Raw genomic sequence first — 12,980 nt, 5'->3', positions numbered from 1 at the left:
GTGTGTTATTGTTGTGCTTGTGTATTGTGCTAATATTGCCCTTTAATCTGATCTGCTATAAATGATTTCCTTTTTTTATTTACCACATTATCTATCCAATTGTGTATGTGTATCATTTATTGCTATTAACAAGCTTGCTCTTCAATATTCCTTGTAAATGTCGTCGACAAAATCTTGAGTGTGGCCTACATAATTACATGTTTAGCACTTGTATTTCATTTAAAGCAATAATTTGTCTCCCGCATGAATTGATATAATGGTGAAAAAACAATTCTCAAATTTTAATTATATAGCTGGAACCAGAGAGCTGCCCTGAACCACGTCCATGACTGACAGATGTTTTTCCAAATCTAGTTTCAGAGGTGGTTGAAAGTCTATGAACCTCTGTGGGTGATTCATCCCCAAGCCAGTTTTCCGAGAGTTCCCATGATGCCCTCTGGGCCAGACTCTGTAGGACAGGGGTGCCAGGTCTGCTCCGGTTTCAGGCTGTCAGATAACATCAGTTTGTGTGGTGGCTTTCTGTTACAGAGCAGACCAGGTTAGTGCTGACCCAGTACTAAGGTTTGGAGCCAACACTAGTCACGCAATGCAGAACAGGAAGTCAAAGGCCAGAGTTTACCTTTCCTCCACCTTCTTATTAACGTCATTCCTCACAGTGATAGCTGAACATCAATAAAACAAATATGCCTGGACTTCTCTCTGTGCATGGGCGATGAATCAATGTTATGATACAGGAAAGCAAGAGTAGTTTTTGAGTTTACTCACAGCTTATAAAGCATGCTTTTGAGGCCTCTGAGGTCTTTTAAGTGGAATTTTTAGCTGAGATGTTATGCCGAAAAACAAATGCAGAACAGAAAAACAGTAACAAAAATAAGAATAACGACTCGGTAGTTGTTGTGCTCACCCTCCTTTTTACCACATGTGAACATCATTTTCAACGTGTAAATACAGTCAATGGCAGTTGACAAAGACTGATTTGCATCAGACATATGTTGAAATCTGTTTGCTACTTCTCTCACAAAGAGTGCTGAATGTGGTTGAGATATTGCGCATGCATCCTCAGTTACTTAGAATTTGTACATGTGTGGCTTTTTGGTATGATCAAGAGGTGACTTAAATTTGTTCTACCTGCTGTAGTATCTGTAAGTGTAATTCAGTGAGTCATTGCTTCTGATACCTTGTGTTTTTCATTAAACTCAAATATCAACTTTCCCTCATAATTATTTTCATTTGAACGTAATTTGGCCAAAAGTAACATGTCTTTAGCGAAAAATAAGGTCTGGCCTTCAGACTGGTTCTAAATTTATTAATATCTCATACTATGTTTAAGTTTCTAGCAATATGATTTAATATATGCAAACTATTTAATAGGGATACCAGATGTTCTGCATTAAAGCTTGATCTCATCACTAACGAGTTGTCACATATATCAGAACATAATGAGTTGACTGAATTTACTGACTTCTGTGTGGCTTTCTGATGCAGATTAGGAAATTGTGATGAAAGAAAACCAAAACATGTAAACAAGTGGAAACTGGGAACACGTGCAACTTGGAAGAGAAACCTCTGCTCTTTCTTCTAGAGAAAAGTTGGTAACTTATAGGTTGTGCAACTTAACAACTTTGTTTTTTTGTTCTATACAAACTTTATATTTGAAATAAAAGTGTAATCTTTTTTAATATCAGGTCCCAACTCTAAAGTGAAAACAAATACAATGAAAAACTCTTAATACGTTTGTCATGTGTGTATACTATATATAAATATATATATATATATATATATATATATATATATATATATATATATATATATATATGTATATTTCTTCATTGTTCTTCATGTTTCTCTTTGCAATTGTCACAATATGTGACACAGCAGCTGTGGACAATAAACAATGACCTATCATCTACTCTGTACACACATAAATGTGTTTGTGTGTGTGTGTGTGTGTGTGTGTGGGAGGGGGGGTTGTTTGTTTTTTGTAAAATGGAATCAGATTTGGATGATTGACTTCTTTGTGTTCCTTGGCGCTCATTATGGAAGATACTTGAATAAAAGGATTGGTTGTCCTGGTTAACAGAGGTAAACATGTTTGCTGTGCTACATCTCTTTCTGGGTAACATGAGTGTCAAAAGGCACATCATGAGATTTTCTCAAAATTGAAAATGATGAATATATTATAAATACAAAAATTATAAAGAGTGCAGCTACAAAACGGAGTTGCCATCCAGACTCAGGCCCACTGCATGGAAATGTATCTTGATGTATGTTTGTGGTCATTACCAGCAGGATCACCCTGCCTTGCCCCTCTGCAGCTGCTGACACCTTTTGAGTTAGAACTTTTAAATCCACTCACAAAACAAACAAACATGGCCATAGCCACTGTGCCCTTACCTTCAAAAAATATGTGATCATGAATGATTAGCATTTCCACAGCACCTCTGTGGCATAAGACATTATAAGTCATTCAGCATCTTTGAAAATACCCACATCACCAAAGGCATCACTATTATGGTCTGGTGAATGTAATGCAGTGAGGAAAAAAAAGTGTTTTAAAATGCTCTGGACTAGCTGCTAATCATCATAGTTTGTCCCAAAGGACTGTATTGTAAACACATCCACCATTGAACCAATCCAAAATCAAACCTCAATCGCATGAATCACAAGTTGCAAGATGGTGAATAAAGTTCTCTGGCTGTAATAATGATAATGATGGTACTTAAGTGGAGATGCTTGTAATCTGTCTGTAGCACATGTGGGCCATGAATTATTAATGCTGTCCAACTAACTAAAGAGAGGCTATGAGTGGAAAAAGCTTCTCACTCCCCCCAAAAACTCTGGAAACACCCAAGATTCCAATTTTAAGTCTGTTTCTGGTGACTTATAAAATAAAAGCATGTTTGGATGGCATGGTTAAAATAAATACGATTGTAAGAAAGGGCCGTAGACATAAACATGTAAAGATACATAGTTTGAAATGGTGGGTGGAAATAGAGAAAGGGGAATCCAGAGGGGTTGCAGATGAATTCTTGTGCTTGCCTTGCGCTACAAGTGGTCTGGAGCGAAGTGTTTGTGGGGCTCTTGTGGTTTTTCAGCCAATAAATCCTCTGCACATATTCAACCCAGTCAGATGTGCTGCAGGAGAGGAGCACTGAAGGATGTACGGCCATTACTCAGCTGCCCACATCAGAGAGAGGAGCTAGATATCCATTCACTCCCACCTCACTTGTTATAGACATACCCTTCATCGGACAGATAGCCAGACACAGGGATCATAATGGAGGTGTGAAAAATATAGAGTTAAAGTTCATTGAAAAGCTCTAAAGCACCGAAGGTTTGATAATACTGATGCTCTATGCTGTTTGTTTTTTTTTACCATTTGATGCAAATGAAAAAATATAAATATGGTTCTGAGTGCTTTATTATTCAACCATTATGGAGATAAAACTGGAGTTGTGGGTAGGTAGTGTAGTAGTGGTAGAAGGATTGATTTGACTCATTAAAACACTGGCTGTGTTGATTTTAAAATATGAATATTAAATCAGAACTACTACTAGCACACATGCGTACTGGATTGTGTTTTGGTTTGGTAGTTTGTATATGATCAAACCTGGTCAGTACAGTAAATCTGGTATAAAAATCTGATGAAACTTCTGCCCTGGTTTTTGCCATTCCACTTCTACACATTCCACTTGCTGCTTCAAGTTCTTCCCTTTCAGGAGTAATACTACCTGAGTGCATATCACCACATGAGTGTGGATTCCTTGTATGGTACCCACTGAAAACAACAGAAAAGATAAGAGAAAGAAACCAATATGAATTCCAACACCATCACGGTGAACACGCATCCAAGGATCACTTTACAAATACAACACTTTGATTTGCGATGTTTCTTCATCAGTCTTACACCCTTCCAGGATATGGTACACCTGCGCCATCTTGTGTTCATGCTTCACTATCACGAGGCGTGATTTTTTATTTCAGTTTGATCTATGTACTGCAATTTATCTCATTCTGAGATTTAACTTTCCACAATTGTGGTCAAAGTTCTGCTCAAGGTGGTCATGGGGCTCGTGGACCTCCTCTCTTTTTAACTCAAGTTTACACTCTCTTTATAACAACAGCAGCTGGGTTCAGATCTTAAACCTTTTTGCATGACGCCATTCATACTCCCAAAACCATACATAATGGACGCGTTTTAACATTAATAAGTCGAAATCGTTTCTGGTAGAGGAGGAAGACAAAGTAACAGTAGAATCCTATATCCAATGTGTTATACATCTATTTACAGTCAGGCAATCTTGAGGTCAGCGGAGGGGTCCTTGTAGGTGCTACCGTTAGCCTGCTGTTAGCTCAGTAGCAGTGAGTGAGCGTGAGCATCCTTCGAGAAAAATACCACTGGAAGTTAAAAAATCGAACTGCTCTTATACAGCTAACGTTAAATCCGACAAAGAAAATCTCTTTGAAGACAAAGAGTATAAAGGTATGGGATTCACGGCGTCACCAACAAATAGCTTTTTAACATGTAACGTTATTTGTTAAATAAATCGTCTTTTGTCATCTTTAGTCGAGACGACTGCACAAAACGAGTTGTCATAGCGTCCCAAGATGGTCTTTATTCTTTGCAGTTATGAACATTATTTCGACGACATGTATTTCCTATGAACCCAGAATAACATTTGTTTTAATTGATTTAGTTTTAACTGACATCTGGTTACCTTGGGGCATTAGCGAGCGGCCCGTTAACGGGCACGCTAGCTTTTGAGCTAACAATGGGGAGATTAGGACCAGTGTCTGCTCATCAAATGTATTTGATGTAACGTTAGCTAGCTATCGTTAATCTTGCAGTAAAAGACTAGCTGACTAACCAGGCCAAAAATAGACATTTTCGACGTTAACTGACACTGCGTGACTTCGCGTTAGTTGCGTATGGCTAGCATCTGGTCCGGTTTCTTCAAGATAGCAAAGGTTTTTAACTTTGAATAGAAGGCCGACATTTTAACTTGTGCTAACTTCCTCTGTCAAATTATCAAATTTATTTAATCTTATTTACAATTATCAACCCCAGCTAACCAAGTAACTCCTTCGCGATTAACGTGTTATGTCAAAATCGGTTTTATTCTTCCCTTTTGCCCAAATCAAAGACGGGTTGATTTGCTCGATCCCGTCGGTATCACTTCCTCTGGCCCAATGATCTGTGTTTGAATCTGGCTTCAGTATCCCGAGGTTAACCCCAGACGGAATTAAACTCATTACATTCAAGCAATGACAGCACTGGTTTAATGACAATGTTTACAAACACTAATAAAGGAAATGTTTCTGTAGTAAAGAAGGCGTTATTACTCCAGCTTTCTTTAGCTTCTCCCTCACAGATAAACACACAGACATGCACAGCTCCAATACAATTAGTTCATCTGAAGATCTTATTGATACCCTGTAATTGTGTAACAAAGAGCTCATAAAGTAATGATGATGTTATCGTTCTAATATTAATAACATGTCGTATGTATAAATATCCAAATGTTACAAACAACAAACAAATTTCTGTCCGTACATAACAGGGCATAACTCTAATTAATCTTCCCTGTCATTGGTGATTTAACACAGAGCAGTTCATGCCATATGCATTTTTTTTTTTACTAAAGATGGACTTGCTTTAGTCTCTGCTTATGGTCAGGACTGAAAATGTCTTTTAATGCGTAAAATACATTTTCTCTCTCTAGATGCCTTCAATGATGGTTGGCAACAATGCTGTCCAGGCTGCCATTCCAGACCTGGGAAGTGGAAGTAATTCTGAGGCCATGAAACAGGTTCTTGCTGTGATTGACAAGAAGGTTCGCAACATGGAAAAGAAAAAGGTATTGCTTGTTCCTTTAGAAACTGAAATTTCTCATGTTTAATTCAAAGTACTATGTGAGATTTTTATTTTTTTTTGTGAATGTGTTGTAGATGATGTCGTCAGGCATCAGAGTATGTAGGATATGACATAAAAAACTCTATTTCAAATTTGTGAGGACACAGATTAAGACGTCTACTGTAAATTGAGAAAGTTCAGAGTAGGTACTGAATGTAAGTGGGCTAACTAAATGGACTCTTCTATTACATTTTAAATGCTAACCAGTAGTAACTGCCCATCAGAGCACAGCAGCTGAGTTGACTTGAAGAAAACTTTGTGTTTCATGATGTCTCCAGGGTGAATGGAGAATCTAAAACTGTAGCAATCCTTGAGGAATAGAAGTAGGCCATGTTTAACGAATCAAAAATCTGTTTATACACTCTCAAAACTTGAACAGTATAATCCAAGTCTGGTTTACACAGTCGTATGTTCAGCACTTACAACCACATTTGTTTTCGCCATAATATTACTCTTTAAAGCAGTGGCGTCTAAGAAAAACAAAGTTTTATTCAAGAATTCAAGGCAAGATGAGCAATTGACATACAAATGGTCATTTTGGGGGTGAGAGATCCATTTCTCATATGCAAGGATGTGATTTTTTTTTTTCTCTCTCACATTTTGTGTTTCTCAATATTCTTACAGTCCAAACTCGATGACTGTCAGACAAGGAAGAGTAATGGAGAACAACTGAATCAGGATCAGCTGGTAAGATAAGACAATGGCAGTTTGTGTGCAACTTGTTTTTTTAGTTTTGTTCCTATACCAAAATGATGACTTTGATTAAGATCAGCTGTTTACACTTCACATCTGTCTAACTTTACATGTAGCACTGCTGCTTATAACAGGTTAAATCCTTGCAGAGATAGATTCTAGCAGTACTGTAAGCTATCTTACTGTAAGCTATCTTGTTGAGTTGCCTTGTACGAAAAACTCTTGAGTGAATTTACCTGCCCTCTCATAAGCAGTGATGCAGTGTAAATGTCTGTGGCTTTTATTGTAAAAGGTAAGCGCGGAAGAAGTGAAGCTTTAATGCGCTACCTCGGACAAGATGGGAGCAATACAAAGTTTGCTGTTTTGGTTCAGAATGACGGAGCCTCTGTGTTATAATGTGCATTACCTAATAAGTGTTTTGTAAGTCATAACGCTCGGCTGCATTACCTTAGTGCCATATTTTGCTCTGCGATTCTGTTTAGCCGACAAGCCATGGACTGTCGGTAAGAGCACTTGTATTTGCAGATTTGAGAGAAAAACATGGCAACTATGTCTGCTGCGAGTGGAAGCAGAGCGCAGCTGCGCACACACACACACACACACACACACACAGACACAGACACTGCCCCCCTGTCGCACACCAACGCAACTCAAAAATACAGCTCTTATTAAAACACTGTCATTAATTATTTTTTTTTGATTCACGATTCTCTATTTTTTTCTCTGATGTACCTGAAGGATGCCTTGACGAAGTACCAAGAGATCACCAACAACCTTGACTTTGCTCGAGAATTGCAGAAGAGCTTTCTGGCATTGGGTCAAGAGGTGAAGTCCTAAAACAAGCTTCTTCTCATAACATGCTGCTGCTGCTATTATTGTAAATGTTTTATCAGTGCGATATTCCTCTGGAGTAACATTTAATGCTTACGAAACAGGAAACCCTGTATTCCCTCTCATGCCCCAGTCTTTTGAAAGGTACATTCTAACTTGAGATCTTGCTTACAAATATAACGGTTACAATGACCTATAGTAACTGATACTGTACTCCAGGGATAAGACTTGAGGCAGCATATCATAACAACCCAACATGGCAAGAATCCCCTGAATACAGACTGCATGAAATGTCAGAGACAATACTTGTTAGACCCTGTAAATATAATGGGTGAAACTTAACGAGGTTCTTAAATAGTTTTTGTCTGACTGTTAAGATTCAAAAGGCAGTGAAGAAGACCGCTAGACGGGAGCAGCTGCAGCGGGAGGAGATGGATCAACAGCGGCTGAAGACAGTTTTGGAGCTTCAGTTTTTACTGGACCAGTTGGGAGACGAGAATGTCAGGCAGGACCTTAAACGGCCGGACGCCTCTGGATCCCCTTTGCTCACTGACGCCGACCTCACATCCCTCGATGAGTTGTACAAACTAGTGGGACCTGATAGGAACTACGACGTCAGGTATGAGCTGCTGCTAATATTTAATAAGTGTGCATAAGTTCTGTACGGTGGTTGCAGTATAATTATCACTGCTTAAATATGTTGTCTAAATGATGGTTACAATGTGTGAATAACTGCTCAGCGAGTAAGAATGTTGGTCTAATAGCGTACTACCAGATTGTATATTTACTCTGTTGTGTAACTTGCAGGTTGACTGGCCAATATGAAGAGGCCTCAGTACTCTTGTTGGAACTAGTTGAGGGCCGAGACAAGGCTGTGGCAGGGACCACATGTAAGTATTCATGGCTGTTGATCTTTCTCGTGATTTTCGACCCGGCTAGCAGTCTTCTTCACTGCCTTTTGAATCTCAACACAGTCCTCAAGTTAATTAGGTAATTCATATATATGTATAGCTTTATGCTGTGCTTTTTGTTTTGTTTGACCTTGTCACGCTGTCTTTGTTCCAGACAAGTCACTGAAGGACACTCTGGACAAAGTGCTGCTGAGTGGTTACTTTGACAGAGCACAAACTCATCAGAATGGGACCTGCGTGGAGGAAGAGGAGCAAGACGAGCCGACTGTGGTGGCTGAGTCTATGGCTGGGAAGCAGTCATCAGAACCTGGTAACTAACAACACATTTGCATACAGGCGGGTGTTACATATTTAGTTTTACCGATTTAAGAAAACTCTTTTCACATTTTCTTTTTCTCTGCAGAAGGAACGGTTACGGAAAAATACACAGAGCCAATTCCAGTGGAAACCACAGAGGTGAGATTTCTACCAGTATTCCATAGATAATTCCACAAATCCCCATTTTGCAGTTGAAAGATGTTAAGGACTTCCTGCCTATTATTGGACGTTTTGGTCTTTGTCAACTAAGAATCCTCTCGTTGAATAGTTGTTATTTTATACTTTATCTCAGTGATGCTTTTGTATGATTCTCAATCAAATTAAATCAACTAATCAATCTGTGTGTTAATTTACCAAGAATTTTATTCTTTGAGGACAGTCTTTACGTTGTTTCTTTTCTTCGCTGTATTGCATTGTCTTACTTATTTTCTTTTCCTTTTACATTTTCTTGTGTTGTAGTTCGTAAACAGACAGTTCATTCCAGAAACGATGTACAGTAATACAGACAAAGACCAAGTGGAGGAGTGGGCAGTGGAGGCTCAGGTAATACTGCACTACTGCCGTTCTTAATGCCACTATGCACATTGTGTTTTGCACACCGTGTCTCTGCGTGGACTTTAATGTGCCTGTCGCCTGTCTTTGTGTTGAATAGATGGTGAATTCCCTCCAGCACCAGCCCCCTGCCCCACTGGCTACAGAGCCAACCGTTACTGTGAACCATGGCACCCCCCCACCTACCGCGGACCCCGTGGTCAGGAAGCAGGTTGTGCAAGACCTCATGGCTCAAATGCAAGGGACGTACAACTTCATGCAGGTAAAAAGGTCCAGATAACCGCTGTTACTGCTCAGAGATGGACACTTCACGTGTTCATCATACATTGAGATATCTCATTGATTCATGCAGTGAAATCTTTGTCTCCTTTCACATAGAGGCCCCTCTCAAGCAGTCAGTTACAGAAAGTGTGGACCCAGTGTCATGTTGTAAGAGACTTATTTTGTGGGGCGCTTTTCAGAACTAAATTAAAATGTCAACAAACTGACAACAATAATAAAAGGAAAAAAGAAGGTAACGGACACTAAACAGATCCATGTTGAAAATATAATAAGGTAAAACAAATTCCAATAAATTGAAAGCATATTGCAGGAAAAGATACTGACTCAACCAGCCTTATTTTCTCAGCTGCTCAAAGCCTTGAGTGGGGCTGATGCTTGCTGACATAGGAGATTGAACCCAGCTCTTTGAGTTACTCCATTACTGCACTACCCCTACATCTGATCCATGACCCGGCAATGCATTTACTCTTGTTTGGTTTTCCTAGGACTCCATGTTGGAGTTTGACGGCCAGGCTCTGGACCCAGCCATCGTGTCCGCCCAGCCGATGAAGCCTGTGCAAACCCTTGACCTGCAGCAGATGGGCTGCCCCTCAAGTGAGTGCCGGTTCATTTTCCATAACTCTGAACAGATTCTCTCACATATTCTATTGATTCGGGACTTGTCACTGTTTAGTGATTTGTATATATTATCCTACAAGCATTATACACCTGTTGGCAACTTTTTTTTCTGTTTTCTTCTCTACCAAACAGCCCACTCAGAGTCCAGACTTCCTCAAACCAGTGCAGTGTCTGGACCACAGGAATCCTCACAAGTAAGTAGAATGGAGGCACAAGAGCAAGCGGTTGCTTTGTTTAGCTTGAGTGGTAGTACAGATTATTTCTTGTATTATGTGCTGCTATGTGGATTAAATGTGATGCTCTCTGACCTGTCATGATTTGTGTATTACGTGGGATATATTGGATATATCATTTGAATATGATAACAATATAGAAAGGAGCTTTAAGGTGAAAAATCAGAGATCCCGTCTCTCTCACTGACCTCTCCTCAATCCTTGTTTCCTTGCCTTCTGAATTCCCTCCTTCCTCCCTCCCCAGGTCTCAATGTCTCTCTCGTCTGAGCAGTCCCCCGCCCCTTGTTCCCTGTCCTCTGCTTTCCCACCTGTCTCCAAATCCACTCATACTGGAGGCATCAATGTCAACGCCGCACCCTTCCAGTCAGTGCAAGCGGTACGCTTTTTATCTGGGACGTAGTAATCAATATAACAGTGAACATTTGTACTTATCTAATACATTATGTTGGAAAATGTCCCATTTTGGACTTGTTTTTACAAGCTAAGGATTAGCAAAGTAAATCAAATATTTAAGGACGGCTTAATAGTAGCTGCAAAGAAATGGTTTATTATTGGTGCACCATCTAACCAGGTAACAATGTGACATGGCCCCTCATTTCCCAAACCTACAGTACATTTTGCTCGGAATTATAATCGTAAAAAAACATTTCTTTTCCTCTTCAGGTATTTAATCTGAATGCACCTGTACCTCCAGCCACTGATGGGCAAGCAGACCCTCTGAAGCAGCCCAGCCAGTTCCCTGGGGGCTATGGACCGGGCTTCAGCAGCCAGTCAGAGAGTGCTGCAGACCAGCCTGACATCCCACAGGAGACATTACAGTCAGGTGAGGGTATAGCTTTGGCTGGTTGCACGTCTTCAGACCAAGCAGTTGACATGCACTGGAAAAGCTGTTAGCGTTATTTGGCATCACTTTTACATTCAGCCGACAGTATAAGGAGAAAGAAAATACTTAAACAAATGTCTTTGTATAGAGCCCCCGAAACCCTTAAAGATATATTTTATTTTGTAGGAACAAGATGTTATGTTAATAAATAAATGAATGAAATATGTTGTGTGCACAAGGTAAATATAATGTGTCAGGGGCCTCTGTGCTGCAGGACAAGATAGCCCTTTGAGGACAATGCTAAAGTTGAAATAAGTGTCCATCAGCATTCCATGAGGCAAAAAAGGTCCATAATAGACTTGTGAAATCTCTTGTTTCGTCTGTCTCTGTCCAGTTGTTGGTGGATTCCAGCCCCAAGACCATGTCCTGCCCTCAGCAGGAGGCCATGAAGAGTCCTCTCCAGGCGCAGGTTTTGGACAGTCGGGCCAGTCCTTCTACAACAGCAGGGCTGTGCCCAGGGGCGGACCCAGGAACGGCCGTGGCATGATCAACGGATATCGGGGCTCCTCCAATGGATTTAGAGGTACAAGCATCAAACTATGTTTTACAGAGACACGTGTGGCCTCCCGATTCACTGTAATGACACAATGCATGTTGAAATGACACAAATCTGTGTTAATACCAATGCATGTTGTCAGGGGGATATGAAGGCTATCGCCCTCCTTTCTCAAATGCTCCCAGCAGTGGTTATGGTCAAACCCAATTCAACACTTCTCGAGACTATTCCAATAACGCCTACCAACGGGTAAGGGGTCCTTTCATTATTAACTTTAATACATTTTACCTACCAAAAATATAATGTCTTTTATTCGGTGCATTTTCAAATTGGCCAGTTATTGTAAATCCCTGTTGTTTCTTCAAGGAGGGATACCAGCAGAACTACAAGCGGGGACCGGCCCAAGGACCTCGAAGTTTGTCAAGAGGAAATGCTCAAGCAATGAGATCCTAAAGGATCCGAAGGACCGTCAAGTTGCGCCATGTTTAACATTCAGGATTTTTGAATGTGTTCGCCCCAGCTCACTTTTATAACAATGTTTTGTTTCTCATTGGTAAACTTATTTTTTTTAAACTCTTGGCCTACTTATCAGAGTCAGCCTGCATTGGTCTGTCTAGATCCTCTTAACGTTCTAACACAAAATGCTGAACTTCTCCACATGTAGGATTATCAGCAAGTCTGTGTGATATAAAACAACATAGATATTCCTGTAAACTTGAAAGATTTCATTAATTTATTTTTTGTACAAAATAAATGCAAAAAATACCCTGCCACTGTCGATCTGATTCCATGAGAATGATTTCCTTCTGCCCTGTGCTGTCAGACACTTTTTCCTTTTTGATCTTATAATTTTCATAAAGGCATTTGTGTTCTCTCTTTTTTTTTTTTCACCCCTCTGTCACCTCTTTGTACGCTGATGTTATTGGTTGAGACTGTTTCAATAAAGTTGTGTTCTATTACCTTCTGTTTAATGATACTACTGTGCTGCTTTGGTTTGCATTTGAGGTTATAAATTCTGCTATTTTAATTCTATATGCTAACCTATGACAGACGGGCGTGCCTGTAGTCTGTCTTCTGTCAGTGTGATCAGGTAACTGAAGTCACTGTGTAGATTTATTGCATCTTTCAAATCACTTTGATGGCATGCATTCTTGTTTGTAGGAAAATAAGATGATCCCAGTGGAAGTAAAAGTCTGTGGTGTTCACTCAAAGGCTTGTACTTCAACAGGCTAATGAAGCCTGCACATAG

At 39.9% G+C, this 12,980-nt stretch overlaps 1 protein-coding gene across 1 annotated transcript; it reads left to right on the top strand.

Moving 5' to 3' along the window:
* The first annotated feature begins 4,358 nt into the window (after positions 1-4,358).
* Positions 4,359-12,690, top strand: caprin1a (cell cycle associated protein 1a). The gene is made up of 17 exons (XM_068730168.1): positions 4,359-4,483; positions 5,724-5,858; positions 6,539-6,601; positions 7,346-7,432; positions 7,816-8,057; positions 8,246-8,328; positions 8,504-8,659; positions 8,753-8,805; positions 9,127-9,210; positions 9,320-9,481; positions 9,987-10,095; positions 10,252-10,313; positions 10,597-10,728; positions 11,016-11,175; positions 11,570-11,758; positions 11,874-11,980; positions 12,098-12,690. The coding sequence occupies exons 2-17, from the start codon at positions 5,724-5,726 to the stop codon at positions 12,182-12,184; spliced, it is 1,911 nt and encodes a 636-aa protein (XP_068586269.1). The 5' UTR covers positions 4,359-4,483; the 3' UTR covers positions 12,185-12,690.
* The last annotated feature ends 290 nt before the right edge of the window (positions 12,691-12,980 follow it).

The sequence above is a fragment of the Cebidichthys violaceus genome, unplaced genomic scaffold (genome assembly GCF_023349555.1).
Source record: "Cebidichthys violaceus isolate CVI_PGR_0920_01 unplaced genomic scaffold, fCebVio1.0.p SCAF_5, whole genome shotgun sequence".
Lineage (NCBI taxonomy): Eukaryota > Metazoa > Chordata > Actinopteri > Perciformes > Stichaeidae > Cebidichthys > Cebidichthys violaceus.
The sequence above is the reverse complement of the archived record's forward strand: the minus strand, read 5'-3'. Positions and strand labels throughout refer to the sequence as shown.

What these genes read in the sequence shown, in the direction of transcription:
- caprin1a (XM_068730168.1), top strand. Translation starts at nt 5,724, where the DNA reads ATGCCTTCAATGATGGTTGGCAACAATGCTGTCCAGGCTGCCATTCCA. An exon ending in AACTGAATCAGGATCAGCTG is followed by an intron (nt 6,602 to 7,345) that starts GTAAGATAAGAC and finishes ATGTACCTGAAG; the next exon opens with GATGCCTTGACGAAGTACCA. An exon ending in CTCCTCCAATGGATTTAGAG is followed by an intron (nt 11,759 to 11,873) that starts GTACAAGCATCA and finishes GCATGTTGTCAG; the next exon opens with GGGGATATGAAGGCTATCGC.